The 15,530-nt window shown below is 45.7% G+C and overlaps 1 protein-coding gene across 1 annotated transcript; it reads right to left on the bottom strand.

The window, feature by feature from the left end:
• Positions 1 to 234: 234 nt before the first annotated feature.
• On the bottom strand, positions 235 to 985 carry LOC142297405 (taste receptor type 2 member 40-like). Its single transcript, XM_075341633.1, has 2 exons — positions 353 to 985; positions 235 to 282 (listed from the first exon to the last, which is right to left on the bottom strand). The coding sequence occupies exons 1-2, from the start codon at positions 983 to 985 to the stop codon at positions 235 to 237; spliced, it is 681 nt and encodes a 226-aa protein (XP_075197748.1).
• Positions 986 to 15,530: the final 14,545 nt, after the last annotated feature.

The following is a 15,530-nucleotide window of genomic DNA, read 5'->3' as shown; positions in this document are numbered from 1 at the left end:
ATATGGTAGATAGACAGATAGATAGATAGATAGATAGATAGATAGATAGATAGATTGAGCATATTTCATACTAAATTTTTCCAATATTACAAAAAAAATTGGAAAAGATAATATTTTACAATTCCTGTTCTTGACTGCAGCATGTAAAAATATGAAATATTGAAAAAAAATAATTTTTTAGTTCACTGTTGCAAGAGATGATGTACAGGGAGTGCAGGGAGGGAGGGCTGCATATCACAGTTGAAAGTATCCAAAATTCAGCTCCACTACTGTGCACTTTACCTGAATAATACAAACTCGAACAAATAAAGTATATTATTTGTAACACTAAGAAGAAGCTCATACTCTTTACGGCACTGAAGTGAGACTCTAAGTTTGGGCTTCGAAAACTTGACCCAGAGTTCCTCATCCGTCTGGTGTGCATCCAAAGAGAATGGAGTAACAGGAAATCTGCAACCAAAAATATTAGAAATGGAGGACAGGAGCCTGCGAGGAACAGCATGAACATGTTATGATGATTTTCATAGACCTCAAGTTTGGTTAGAGTCATATTTTGAGTTGCAAGGTTTGTTGGATTCTGTATCTGTATTTCATAAATGCACCAGGCAAATGGAAGACTGGAAGACAAGGAAATCAGTAGAGAAACCAGAAGGTATCTTGGAAACACGGTGGACATCCTCGTCTTCAGAAAGATGAAAAACTTCCAGTTGTAGTTTGTAATCTTCACACAGTAGAAGACACAGAGGATGGTGGTGAACCAGAGATTAGTAGAATGAAGAAACGTTGCGACTACTGCCATTGTAGACATGGCCTTGAGATTTTTGTTTACCCAGAAATCATGTAGAGGAGGACGGAAACTCACGAAGGCATAGCAGAGTAACAAGCTTCTGGAAGTGGCTAAAGAGCTCAGGATTTTATCACCAATTTGAAAAGATTTTCCAGTTTTCCATCTCATGAAATTGGCAGCCACAATGAAGAAATTCATTATGATCCCCACAATGCACTCAATATACAAGACAGATAGAAAAATATACTGGAGAACAAGTCCCATTACATCCATCATAGTCTTTCTTCTGAGATAGATAATGTGATTCGTCTGCAGGAAAGAAGCCTTTGTGTTATGATCCGGTCACTCATCCGCTTTATACAGATTTCATGTCTATTTCACATGTAAATTCCAGGCATCTCTTTCATTTCCATGCAAATTAGTGATGCGGTGTAATATCTATGAAAACATGTCTGGAGATAGTTTTATGCAGAATCACTTACAAAATCAATATAGCAGGGATATTTTGTTTAGCCTGGAATGATATCATTTTTAAGCTTTTGCTTTTTTTTATTTTTGCCTTTCCCCCTTCCATACAAAGCCTATTTACTTGTTGGATGAGTTTACAATTTGAAAGACACCATTCATTTTACAATATAATATACTAAACTGAGAAAAATGCAAAATAGCCCTGCAATTGCGCCATTGTTTTTGGGTTTCATCTTTAAGCATTTTTTTGGCATTTAATGTATGGTAAAAAATGACACTAACGTTATTCTCCAAGTCCCTACCATAACAGTGATACCAAACTGCCCTTGTCTGACATTGGTCCGAGTGCTGTACATTCTTGTTGTTCCCTTGAGTATTCCGGTGTTTATATTTTTTAATGTGCCTCACAGTTGCAGAGATATGGGCCTTGTTACTTAGTGACCATTTTTATTGTCAATCGCGTAGGTGGAACTCATAAGATCCTCTGGGGCATGTCTTTAGGCCTCTTTGTATAATTACACTGTAAGCTATCCCCCTTGAGAAAGAGCATAAAAATGAGCATTTAATTGAAATGCCCATATCTATGGAACCATAATGCAGAAATAAAAACACAAAATGCTAAATATTCAAAAGTGCAGTAAGAATAAAATTAGTGCAAAAACAGGGCACGTTCGACCTTTTAACATTTCCTCTTCAAGAGTAGAGACATAAATCAGAAGCGTAGCATGGCTTTCCAATGGGCAAGGTAAGGACTTTGTGTCCCATAAACTATGGTACCTTCACCATTTTTGGCATTTAACCCCTTATCCCCAACCACATATATAGTTTTTTAGGAAAATAATGATGTAATTATAACTTGTCTTATTTACTTCCTAGTTTTTATCTTATGTTTGTTGAATTACAACATTAATTTCTAAAACAAAAAAAGTTATATTAGAAACAAATGAATCTTTTTAAGACAAATTGATTTTGCCTAAAATTTTTACAAATATTTACCTTTTGATTTGCTTCATGCAGATTCAGAATGGCAGGTAGGTCACCATCACCACCATTTTCCTTAACTATAGTAAGCAAAATAGTGGAAAAAAAATCTCACCTCACTAGTTGTGTGTCCTGACTCCACACAACCTGGTGTCTGGTGATTCACACCTCAGTTCGCATCTTCTTCTCCAGACTTCACTACCTGCTGGGCTTAGGGTGCTGTGTTAGCTTCAGATCTCATGATTCTCATTGAGACATCACAAAGTGCTTCATGTCACGCATCTCTCATGTTTAGTCAATACATCTAGGCTAGTTTGGCTTTGGTTGACACATATCATGACATTATGAATAGGGATGATCGAATAGCAAAATATCCACTTCGACGGATATCCGACGAATAGGTCGTCACTATTCGTGTATTCGCAAATATTCGATGTGCAATGTAAGTCTATGGGAAACCAGAATAATTCACGTTGGACCGAGCAGGAGCAAGCAGGAGCGAGAGAGAGGGACAGAAAAAAAATGCATCCTCACTTTTGTGCAGACTCCTGGGAGACGTCAAAACACTCTAGGACCTGACGCTGATCAGCTGATGAAGTCACCTGACTGCATCACCTGATCACGAGGTGACCGCATCAGCTGATTACTGGCAGCTCCTGGAGCGATGGGACGGGAGACATGCACTTTGCTTTGCAGCATATGTGCGGCAGCTATCTCTGCTTTTACATTCACTGCAAAGCGAAATCGAAAGTAAACAGAGAGAAAAAATAAGCATACTCACTACTGTGCAGACTCCTGAGACAGATCCCATCGCTGCAGGACCTGATGCTGATCAGCTGATGCTGTCACCTGACTGCATCACCTGATCACCATGTGACCCCATCAACTGATCACCGGCGGCTCCTGGAGCGATTAGACGGGAGTCAGCACAGAAGTGTGAAGTTTTTTTTCTACTGATGCATCAACTGATTGTATAAACTGCTTTTATACAATCAGCTAATGTGTCATCTGATTCACGTCCTTGAACCTGACACATCATCTGATCGCTTTGCCTTCCAGCAAACCGATCAGATGATACTAGATCTGGATTGAACATCATGGGACCCAGGACCACGCCGGAGGAGGGTTCTTTATTTCAATAAAAATTGAGTCACTAATTGTATTGTGCTTTATTTCTAATAAAAATATTTTTCTCTGTCTTGTGGTTTTTTTTATCTTTACTAGAAATTCATGGTGGCTATGTCTAATACTGGCATGACACCATGAATTTCGGGCTTAGGGCCAGCTGATCATACTCAGCTGGCCCTAGCCCCATTATTACCCAGCGAGCCACCCGACACCAGGGCTGCTGGAAGAGTTGGATACAGCGCCAGAAGATGGCGCTTCTATGGAAGCGCCATTTTCTGGGGCAGCTGCGGACTGCAATTTGCAATGGGGGGGGCCAGAAAGCTTGGGCCAACTTGCGCTACGGATTCCAATCCCCCAGCTGCCTAGCTGTACCTGGGTGGACACAAAATTGGGCGAAGCCCAAGTCGTTTTTTTTTTGTTTGTTTTTTTTTAATTATGTCATGAAATAATTAAAAAGGGCTTCCTTATATTTTTGGTTCCCTGCTGGGTACAAATAGGCAGCTGGGGGTTGGAGGCAGCCCGTACCTGTCTGTTGTACCTGGCTGGACACAAAAATACAGCGAAGCACATGTCATCTTTTTTATTATTTCATGCAATAATTAAAAAAAGGACCTCCCTATATTTTTGGTTCCCAGCTGGGTACAAATAGGCAGCTGGTGGTTGGGGGCAGCCCGTACCTGCCTGTTGTACCTGACTGGACACAAAAATACAGCGAAGCCCATGTCATTTTTTTTATTATTTTATGGAATAATTAAAAAAGGGCTTCCCTATATTTTTGGTTCCCAGCTGGGTACAAATAAGCAGCTGGGGGTTGGGGGCAGCCTGCTGTACCTGGCTAGAATACATAAATATGGCGAAGCCCATGTTGATTTTTCTTTTTTTTTTTTTAATCATTAAAAAATAATAACAAAAAACCAAAACCCAAAAAAAAATGTGTGGGTTCCCGCTATTTCTAAGGGTAACCCAAGCAGCTACTGGCTGCTAACCCCTAATACATGGTGTTACCTTCACTGCCAATGGAAAATTCAGGGAAGCCCTTTTTTAAAGTTTTTTTCCAAAAAACTAAAAAAAAAAGAAAATAAACCACAACCCCCAGCTGCCTCTGGGAACCAAAAATATAGGGAAGCCCTTTTTTTAATTTTTCATGAATTTCATGAAATAATAAAAAAAATTATGTGGGCTTCACCCAATTTTTGTATCCAGCTAGGTACAACTAGGCAGCTGGGGATTGGACACCACAGCGCAGGGTGGCCCAATCTTTCTGACCCCCTCGAAGTAAATTGCAGTCCGCAGAAACCCCAGAAAATGGCGCACTCATAGAAGCGCCATATTCTGGTGCTGTATCCAACTCTTTCAGCAGCCCTGATGCCGGGTGGCACACTGGGTAATAATAGGGTTAATACCAGCTTTGTTTTACCAGCTAATATAAAACCCGACATTCTTAATGTCAGGCCAAGTTTGACCCGGCCATTAAGAATCTCCAATAAAGGGTTAAAAAAAAGACACCACTCAGAGAAAAAATACTTTCTTAGAAATAAATACACAAACACACTTAGAGACTCCATCTTTATTTCTTTATTACTCCCTCTCACCCCTCCACGATCCTGGTCTTCAGTCTTCTGTATTCTTCAACCCATGCAGCTTTGCTATATCACAAAACACGGGGAGGAAGAATGTTTCTGCTCCCCATGCTGTGTAATCACTAGAGTTGAGCGTGGTTCGCGGTTCGAGGTTCTCCAGTTCGCGGCTCGAGTGATTTTGGGGGCTGTTCTAGATAGAACTAGAACTCGAGCTTTTTGCTAAAGCTCGATAGTTCTAGATACGTTCGAGAACGGTTCTAGCAGCAAAAAGACCAGCTAATTCCTAGCTGGCTTTCCGCTGTAATAGTGTAAGTCACTCTGTGGCTCACACTATTATGAAATTTCAGTGTATAGTGTGCGGGAACAGCGCATTCAGATCACTGCTGTATGGATAATGGCGATCGCCATTTTTTTTTTTCCTTGTCTTCCTTCCCTAAGCGCGCACGTGTAGTGGGGCGTGCCAGCATGTCAGCCAATCCCAGACACACACACAGCTAAGTGGACTTTTAGCCAGAGAAGCAACGGCATGTGTGATAGGATGTCCATGTCACATGTCCCTGCATTATAAAAAAGAGTTTCTGCCCGTCCGGACACCATTATCTCTTCTGCGTCCTTGGTGTCAGTCACCGCTGGCGCAGCGCCTCTCTCCGATACTGCTGTGTACGCTCTATACACAGCGCTGTACAGAATAGGGATAGCACTTTCTATCAGTCCTTTTAAGGGCTAATACCGGCAGGGTCAGAGCCATAGGTGACAGGTCCGTGAAAACAGAGTTTAACAGCTACCCAAGATGACAGTCTTTGTAGCTAAGGTCAGGGATTTCCTCGCTGCATTTCCCCATTAGGAGGGATAGAAAGGGAGGCTTCCTTTCGTCTACCCAGAGACCCACAACCCTGCCACTGTACCCTCCTGCCCTTTGCACACTCAAACTCATTGTTACTAAGCCATTATACTAGCAAACACTGAGTGAACTTAGTGGCATCCTAAACGTGGCTGTTGGACTTCTGTATTGTCCCACTAGTGCAAATATATTTTCAGCACGTCTGCCTGCATTGCACACTCAAACTCATTGTTACTAAGCCATTATACTAGCAAACACTGAGTGAACTTAGTGGCATCATAAAAGTGGCTGTTGGACTTCTGTATTGTCCCACTAGTGCAAAGATATTTGCAGCACGTCTGCCTGCATTGCACACTCAAACTCATTGTTACTAAGCCATTATACTAGCAAACACTGAGTGAACTTAGTGGCATCATAAAAGTGGCTGTTGGACTTCTGTATTGTCCCACTAGTGCAAAGATATTTGCAGCACGTCTACCTGCATTGCACACTCAAACTCATTGTTATTAAGCCATTATACTAGCAAACACTGAGTGAACTTAGTGGCATCCTAAACGTGGCTGTTGGACTTCTGTATTGTCCCACTAGTGCAAAGATATTTGCAGCACGTCTGCCTGCATTGCACACTCAAACTCATTGTTACTAAGCCATTATACTAGCAAACACTGAGTGAACTTAGTGGCATCCTAAACGTGGCTGTTGGACTTCTGTATTGTCCCACTAGTGCAAAGATATTTGCAGCACGTCTGCCTGCATTGCACACTCAAACTCATTGTTACTAAGCCATTATACTAGCAATTTATGCTGCCAATTTAAAGGCCGTAGTTGCAGTGTCAGGGATATTTATTGTTGTTTATTCTGCTGTTAATAAAGCTAGACCACCGCTGAAATCTACACCACCTCTCAATTTTTACTACCACATTTTAAGTGCACAATCTTGTCGCAATCAAAATGAGTGGCAAAATGACAGATGCTGGTGGAAAGAGGAAGAGGCGTGTTGGAAAAGGAAAAAAAGGGTTTGTCCGTGGGGAAGGTGGCAAAGCTCCATTAACATCTGCTGAAGATAGACCATCTTCCAGCAAAAGTAAGATGTCTACTACTTACCGTGGACAATCCGATGTGCTCCCTTTTTTACGGACACGAACAACTGGAACAAAGGTAGATGATGGCCAAAAAAGGAAAATGCTTGAATGGATCTCAAGTGGTCCAAAAAGTGCCCTCTCTGCCACCTCAACTACCGCATCCAAAAAACAGCAGTCCTCTGAGTTGTCATCCCAATCAAACTTGCTTTCTCCCAGCTCTGAAGTCTCCATACGCCCTGCACAGTATGGTGGAACTGAGATGGCTGAGTCTGCAGAGCTGTTCAGTCACACTATAGCCTGGGAATCAGAGGTCTGCTCCCAAGTAGAGATGAGCGAACCAGCCGTGGTTCGGCTCGAGTTCAGTTCGGCGAACGTTCGAAGAACCAAACTCGAACCAATAGGATATAATGGGAGGCAATCAAAAACACATAAAAATGCATTATAAATGTACACAAACAGTTAATAAACATTGCCATAACACTTACCGGTCCCCGCGATCCCTCCTGCACTCTGTCTCCTGCCGCTATTCCATCCGATGATCGCTGAATCCTCCCGGTGACCGGCACTGCCAGCAGTGATGCAGGACCTATCGTGACGTCAAAATAGCCATGTGACCAGTCACGTGGCTATTATCTCATTGGCTACAGACTGGTCACATGACTATGGCGCGTCATGTAGGAACTGCGAGTGCATCTCTCCGGTACACGGTGCACATTTGTGTATCGCCGTGTACCGGCGACATGCTCTAGCACACAGTCGACTCCCCGTTCCGTTAGGGACCGGCTGACGCAGCCGGTCATTAACGGAGATCACCGTTGCCATAGCAATGCAGTTAGCGGTGACGTCACCGCTAACCGCTGCTCCGGGAGCACCGTTGCTATGGTAACGCGTCTGTCAGCGTTACCGCTGATACCGCTGACAGCCAGCAGCACTGATCACTCAAGGAGTGAAGGCTGCACGCTGCTTCCCGTGCAGCCTTCACGGAGTGAAGGCTGCACGGGAAGCAGCGTCTTCCTCCATGCAGCAGTGATGGAGCAGAGCTGCATTTGTTAAACGAGAAAGACAGAAGACCATGGATCATGGAGGGCTGACAGGGGATAATAAAGATGGAGTCTCTAATATGTCTGTGTATTTATTTCTATTAAAGTATTTTTTCTCTGTGTGGTGTCTTTTTTTTAACCCTTTATTGGAGATTCTTAATGGCCGGGTCAAACGTGCCTGACATTAAGAATCTCTGGCTTAATATTAGCTAGTAAAACAAAGCTAGAATTAACTAATTATTACACAACAAGCCACCCAGCTCCAGGGCTGTTGGAGTTGGATACAGCGCCAGATGATGGCGCTTCTATGAGAGCACCATTTTCTGGGGCGGCTGCGGACTGCAATTCGCAGCAGAGGTGCCCAGAAACCTCGGGCTAACCTGTGCTGCGGATTCCAATCCCCAGCTGCCTAGTTGTACCCGGCTGGACACAAAAATGGGGCGAAGCCCGCGTCATTTGTTTTTTAATTATTTCATGAAATAAGTGAAATAATTAAAAAAAAACGGGCTTCCCTATATTTTTGGTTCCCAGCCGGGTACTAATAGGCAACTGGGGGTTCGAGGCAACCCGTGGCTGCCTGCTGTACCTGGCTAGCATACAAAAATATGGCGAAGCCCACGTCATTTTTTTGGTGGGCAAAAAACTTCTGCATACAGTCCTGGATGGAGTATGCTGAGCCTTGTAGTTCTGCAGCTGCTGTCTGCTCTTCTCCAGACAGACAGCAGCTGCAGAACTACAAGGCTCAGCATACTCCATCCAGGACTGTATGCAGAAGTTTTTTGCCCCCTGAAAAAATTATGTGGGCTTCGCCATATTTTTGTATGCTAGCCGGGTACAGCAGGCAGGTACGGCTGCCCCCAACCCCCAGTTGTCTATTTGTACCCGGCTGGGAACCAAAAATAAAGGGAAGCCCTTTTTTTATTATTTCATGAATTTCATGAAATAATTAGAAAACAAATAACGTAGGCTTCGCCCCATTTTTGTGTCCAGCCAGGTACAACTAGGCAGCTGGGGATTGGAATCCGCAGCACAGGTTGGCCTGAGCTTTCTGGGCCCCACTGCTGCGAATTGCAGTCTGCAGCCGCCTCAGAAAATGGCACTTTTATAGAAGCGCCATCTTCTGGCGCTGTATCCAACTCTTCCAGCACCTGCCTGCTATACCTGGCTAGCATACAAAAATATGGCGAAGCTCACGTCCTTTTTTTGTAGTTTTTTGGCAAAAAAAATAAAAAATGCTTCCCTGGATTTTCCATTGCCAGTGAAGGTAACACCAAGCAGTGGGGGTTAGCAGCCAGTAGCTGCTTGGATTACCCTTAGCTAGCAATACAAAAAATGCAGCGGGAGCCCATATATATTTTTTTTAATTATATATTTAAATAACTAAAAACAAAAAGGGCTTCCCTGTATTTTGATTGCTGGACATCACAGTGCTGTAAAAATAAATCTTTAAAAAAAATGACGTAGCGCTCCGCGGTATTTTTGATTGTCAGCGCAGATAAAGCAGACAGCTATGGGTTGCCACCCCCATCTGCCTGCCGTTACCTTGGTTGGCAATCAAAATACAGGGAAGCCCATTAATTTTTTCTATTTAAAAAATAGTTAAAAAAAAATGACGTTGGGTCCCCCCATTTTTGATAGCCAGCTAGGGTAAAGCAGACGGCTGTAGCCTGAAAACCACAGGTGGCAGCTTTACCGTGGTTGAGGATCCAATGTGGAGGTCCCCCCAGGCTCTTTTTTTATAATTATTTTATAAATATTAATAATTACACAAAAAAAGTAGGGTCCCCCCCAAATTGGATCACCAGCCAAGGGAAAGCGGACAACGGTGGTCTGGTATTCTCAGGGTGGGAAGGTCCATAGTTATTGGGCCTTCACAGCCTAAAAATAGCAGGCCGCAGGCACCCCAGACGTGGCGCATCCACTAGATGCGCCAATCCTGGCGCTTCACCCCAGCTCATCCCGTGCCCTGGTGCAGTGGCAAACGGAGTAATAAATCGGGTTGATACTAGCTGTAAGGTCAGCTGACATCAAGCCCAGCAGTTTGTGATGTCATGGCGTCTATTAGATATCCAACATCATAAACTGTCAGTATTAACAAAAAAAAAAATCGACAAAAGAAATTTATTTGAAAAAACAGTCCCCAAAACATTTCCTCTTTCACCAATTTATTGTAAGAAAAAAAATAAAGGGGTCCCATGACGACTCTGGACCATCTAGAATATGGGGGGGAGACACTCAGGGAACGTATCCCCCATTTTCTAGGAGTGCAGACCCTTCATGTGAGGAGTGTGGGTGCAATGAATCTGCACTCACTCTCCCCGGGTCCACAGCAGCAGAGTCCATGTCGTAATGGTTGCTACCAAAGCTGCAATGCCCTGGTCATGAGGTAAGGGCATGCCTAATCAGGAGAACTATTATACATTTCCAAATATTGGTATTTGCTGATATTATTGCTATTCCACCTACTATATATTGGGGATAAGATCTTGGAGATGGAATACCCCTTTAAGTCCTGTTAGGCTACTTTCACACATCCGTTTTTTTCTCTGCGGCACAATACGGCACTCTGCAGAAAAACAGCAATCGGTTTATTTGCCGCCGGTTGCGGTCTTTTTGCATAGACTTACATTAGTGCCGTATTGTGCCGCATGGACTTGCGTTCGGTCCGGTTTTTGCCGCATGCGGCAGATTTAGCCGATGCCGCGGCCGGATGGAACGTTGCCTGCAACGTTTTTTGCTCCGGCAAAAAAACTGCATCGCGCCGCATCCGGCCGTTGCGGCGCATTTTTCAATGCATGCCTATGGATGCCGGATGCGGCGCGATGCTGAAAAAAAACGCATCCGGCCGCCGCATGCGGTTTCTTCTACTGCGCATGCTCAGTAGCGTGTCGCAACCGGAAAAAAACGGACCGGCCGTATGTAAAAACTTATGCAAAGGATGCGGTATTTTCGCCGCATCCGTTGCATATGTTTCACATCCGGATTGAGCCGCACGGCTCAAACCGGATGTGTGAAAGTAGCCTTATCCAGCTGAATGAATACTTAACAACAGAGCTCGCTATTTAGATGTGTTTTCTTGTGGCGTATAACGGACTCTTATGTTTGGTAGTCGTTCAGCAGGGAAACTATAAGGGTATGTGCGCACGTTGCTTTTTACCTGCTTTTTACCTGCTTTTTTGCTGCTTTTTCTTCTGCGCTGTTTAATGCCAAAATGGATGTGTTCTTCTATTCAAGCAAAGTCTATGGGAATTTGGGTTTCTTGTTCACACTATGTTGTTCAAAATGCTGCCTTTTTGTGGCAGAACTTTGGTCAAAAACTCAGCTTTGCAGTGCAAAACCCAAATGGCAAAAACAATTGACATGTTGCTTCTTTGAAAAGCTGAGTTTTTGACCAAAGTTCTGCCTCAAAAAGGCAGCATTTTGAACAACATAGTGTGAACAAGAAACCCAAATTCCCATAGACTTTGCTTGAATAGAAGAACACATCCATTTTGGCATTAAACAGCGCAGAAGAAAAAGCAGCAAAAAAGCAGGTAAAAAGCAGGTAAAAAGCAACGTGCGCACATACCCTAAAAGCAAATCTCTCCATTTGGAAATGTAGTATATAGCTCTCCTGATCAATTATGTTCCTTACCTCATGAGCAGGGCGTTGCAGTAATAATAATAATTTATTAATTTATATAGCGTTATTAATTCCATAGCGCTGTACGTCTTTGGAGTGTGGGAGGAAACCCATGCAAACACGGGGAGAACATACAAACTCCTTGCAGATGGTTTCCTTGGTGAGAATTGAACCCAGGACCTCAGCGCTGCAAGACTGCAGTGCTAACCACTGAGCCATTGTGCTACCCATTTACCTTACAGATGTATAACCACCACTCACTGTGTCTGAACACCGGAACTTGAGCTGACAACCGCTCTGTGCATTCGGCAGCGTCTATTGTGAAGGAGAGGGTCGCGGGGGATCAACGCTGCACAGGTACCGTGGGACACCGGGGAACACCGGTGGGGTTATAGGGGGTGACCTGGCAGAGCCTGGGGAGGAGTTTTCTGTCGCATGTGTCATGGCACATGCGACAGAAATCAAAGGAGTAGGGTGAATGCGGCCGGCGCGCTGCTGTGCGCGCGGCCATCTTGGATTTCTGGGAGGGCATCAGGGGGGACACTTTGGCGACACTGGGGGACCGGGGAGGAGATTTATCATGTTTGTTCATGCCAGATGGGAGATAAATAATTTTTTGCCAGCGCTGTCATTTACTGTAACGTGATCATCGGTGTACGGTGTATACCTGTGATCAGGTGAGCGGGGACCGGAAAATCCATCCTGAATCATGATCTCCTGGGTCTCAGCTACCCCCGAAACCCCGGAGATTTTCTGACACAGGGGGGGGCGTTATTCACTTATTTCTGCCTGCTGTTTATAAACGGCAGATCAGAATAAGGCTACATTAACACGACCAATCCATTTTTGCGGTCTGCAAAAAACAGTCCGTTTTTTTTTCACGGGTGCATCCGTGTGGCATCCGTTTCCGTTCCGTAGACGGTCCGTATGTCATCCGTTTGTCATCCGTGTGCCTTCCGTTTTTTTTGTGTACTGCAAAAAAACTGAAGGAGGGAAAATACATAAATTTACCCAGGATCCATAGCTTCATCCTACATGAGGCGGTCACATGTTCACTGCAGTGCCATTTTCTACTGCTTTTCATAGCGTAGAGCGCTCTGGTGATTTTCCTGTGCTTGTGCACTTCATATCAGTCTTTTCTGTCATTATAATGGCAGAAAGACACATAATGTCCCACTCTCCTGCATTTTGTAATTTTGCACCCTTTGGTGCCTTTCATGTGGAACTAAGGGGTGCTTAGCTTTGTATTTAGCCAAAAAAATGAAAAAAAATGACGTAGGGTTCCCCCTATTTTTGTAGCCAGCTAGGGTAAAGCGTTCGGCTGCAGCCTGCAGACCACAGCTGGCAACCTCACCTTGGCTGGTAATCCAAAACTGAGGGCACCCCACGCTGTTATTTTAAATTAAATAAATAATTAAAAAAAAAACACGTGGGGGTCCCCCCAAAATTGGATCACCAGCCAAGGTAAAGCAGACAGCTGGGGTCTGATATTCTCAGACTAGGGAGGTCCATGGTTATTGGACTCTCCCCAGCCTAAAAATAGCGGGCCGCAGCCACCCCAGAAGTGGCGCATCCATTAGATGTGCCAATCCTGGTGCTTCGCCCCAGCTCATTCCGTGCCCTGGTGCGGTGGCAAACGGGGTAATATATGGGGTTAATACCAGATGTGTAATGTCACCTGGCATCAAGCCCTGGGGTTGGTGAGGTCAGGCGTCTATGAGATACCCGACATCACCAACCCAGTCAGTAATAAAAAAAAATAGACGACAAACACATTTTTATTTGAAAAAACACTCCCCAATACATTCCCTCTTTAACCAATTTATTAGAAAGAAAAACAAATCCAGGTCTGGTGTAATCCAAGGGGTTGCCATGACGATCCACACTGTCCCAGTTAATGAAGAACAGGATGTTCCCCATTGGCTGGGAGAGCAGTGCAGTGACCTGAGCTAACATCAATGGGTCAGCCCAGGTCACTGCAGGGGATAACAAGTGCTGCTGTCAGCGAGGTAAATTACCTGCGCTGATCTCCTGCACTGCTGACAGCACCTGTCACTGAGTTCAATGACCGCCGCCTTCACAGACAAGTATCGCGAGAGGCCCGTGACGTCACCGCTAGTCAGTCTCGGGTCGGAAGCGAGAGAAGGTGATGTGAAAAGCGGCGGCCATGGAGCACAGTGACAGCGCTGAGGTCGGGACTTCATCACCGCAGGTAAGCCGAGCGGGACCATGTGTGCAGAGTGCCAGGTGGGCGGAGCCTGGTGGGGTAATGTGTGCAGAGTGCCAGGTGGGCGGAGCCTAGCGGCGTAATGTGTGCAGAGTGCCAGGTGGGCAGAGCCTAGCGGGACCGTGCGTGCAGAGTGCCAGGTGGGCGGAGCCTAGCGGGACCATGCGTGCAGAGTGCCAGGTGGGCGCAGCCTAGCGGGACCGTGCGTGCAGAGTGACAGGTGGGCGGAGCCTAGCGGGACCGTACGTGCAGAGTGACAGGTGGGCGGAGCCTAGCGAGACCGTGCGTGCAGAGTGCCAGGCGGGCGGAGCCTAGCGGGACCGTGCGTGCAGAGTGACAGGTGGGCGGAGCCTAGCGGGACCGTGCGTGCAGAGTGACAGGTGGGGGAGCCTAGCGGGACCGTGCGTGCAGAGTGACAGGCGGGCGGAGCCTAGTGGGACCGTGCATGCAGAGTGACAGGTGGGCGGAGCCTAGCGGGACCATGTGTGCAGAGTGACAGGTGGGCGGAGCCATGTGTGCTGGCGGCGGAGTGCGAAGTGGGTGGAGCCTAGCGGGGTCATGTGGCGCTGAGGACGTCAGTGTCGTGGACTGCATGGCTGGGGACAGGTGAGTGTGAGTGTGTGTGTGTGTGTGTGTGTGTACATGCCGCGTGCAGGAGGGGGCGGAGTGAGCTGAGCGGGGAAGTGTGGGCTTCCTGCATGTAACTAGGGTAAACATCGGGTTACTAACCAAAGCGCTTTGCTTGGATACCCGATGTTTATCTTGGTTACCAGCTTCTGGCAGGCTGCCAGCGATGGCTCCTGCACACTGTAGCTGTAAAAAGCCCTGCTTTTTGCTGCTAGAAGCGTTCTCGAACGTAACTAGAACTATCGAACTTTAGCAAAAAGCTCGAGTTCTAGTTCGATCTAGAACAGCCCCCAAAATCACTCGAACCGCGAACTGGAGAACCGCGAACCGCGCTCAAATCTACCCCCAAGCTACAGTGAGAACAGACCAGGAAATGGTCTGCAGTGATGCCCAGAACCTTTGTGACTCTGATTCAGGCCGTGAGGACCAAGTTTCTGAGCATAATGTTGACCCTTTTTCACAAACTGTAACACCTGTTGTTATAGACAATGAGGAACATACTGATGACGATGAGACGCAGATACCAGATTGGGATGACAACTTAAATATTCGTTCAGGGCAAGAAGAGGCTCGGTCTGAGGGTGAGGGGAGTGCAAACACAACAATTGATGAGGAAGTTCTAGATCCCACCTACTGTCAACCCACAGTCAGGCCCTCGAGGAGGTCAACAGAGACGGTGGAGGAGGATGCAACTGATGATGAAGTTACCTTGCGCCTTCCTGGACAGAGTCGGAGTACTGGTAGCACATCTACAACTGCATCCTCAGCCACCACTGTGCCTCTGAGCACTAGTCGGGGTGGATCAGCAGGTTGCATGCCCTCTAAGCCTTGCCTAGCCTGGTCCTTTTTTGACATAGCAAAAGATCGCCCAAATTATGTGATCTGTAAAATTTGTCATGATTCTGTTAGTAGAGGGCAAAACCTCAGCAGTTTGACAACTTCTTCCATGAATCGTCACATGAATAAATATCATATGTCCCGGTGGGAAGCTCACCGTGCTGCAATGCAGCCTAACGGAGCGAACCATCCACCGCCTGCCCCTTCCAGTGCATCCGCGTGCTCTTCATCTTCTAGGACTGTGGGGACAGCTGTCACACCTGGTTTTCCACGCACAACTTCCACCACTGTAACCGCAACAGGCAGTTTG

This window comes from Anomaloglossus baeobatrachus, chromosome 3 (assembly GCF_048569485.1).
Source record: "Anomaloglossus baeobatrachus isolate aAnoBae1 chromosome 3, aAnoBae1.hap1, whole genome shotgun sequence".
NCBI lineage: Eukaryota > Metazoa > Chordata > Amphibia > Anura > Aromobatidae > Anomaloglossus > Anomaloglossus baeobatrachus.
The sequence above is the reverse complement of the archived record's forward strand: the minus strand, read 5'-3'. Positions and strand labels throughout refer to the sequence as shown.

Excerpts from the sequence above, each read along its gene's own strand:
- LOC142297405 (XM_075341633.1), bottom strand. The coding sequence starts at position 985 with ATGAATTTCTTCATTGTGGCTGCCAATTTCATGAGATGGAAAACTGGA. Across the intron at positions 283-352 it reads TAGAGTCTCACTTCAGTGCC|GTAAAGTGCACAGTAGTGGA; the intron begins GTAAAGAGTATG and ends TGTATTATTCAG.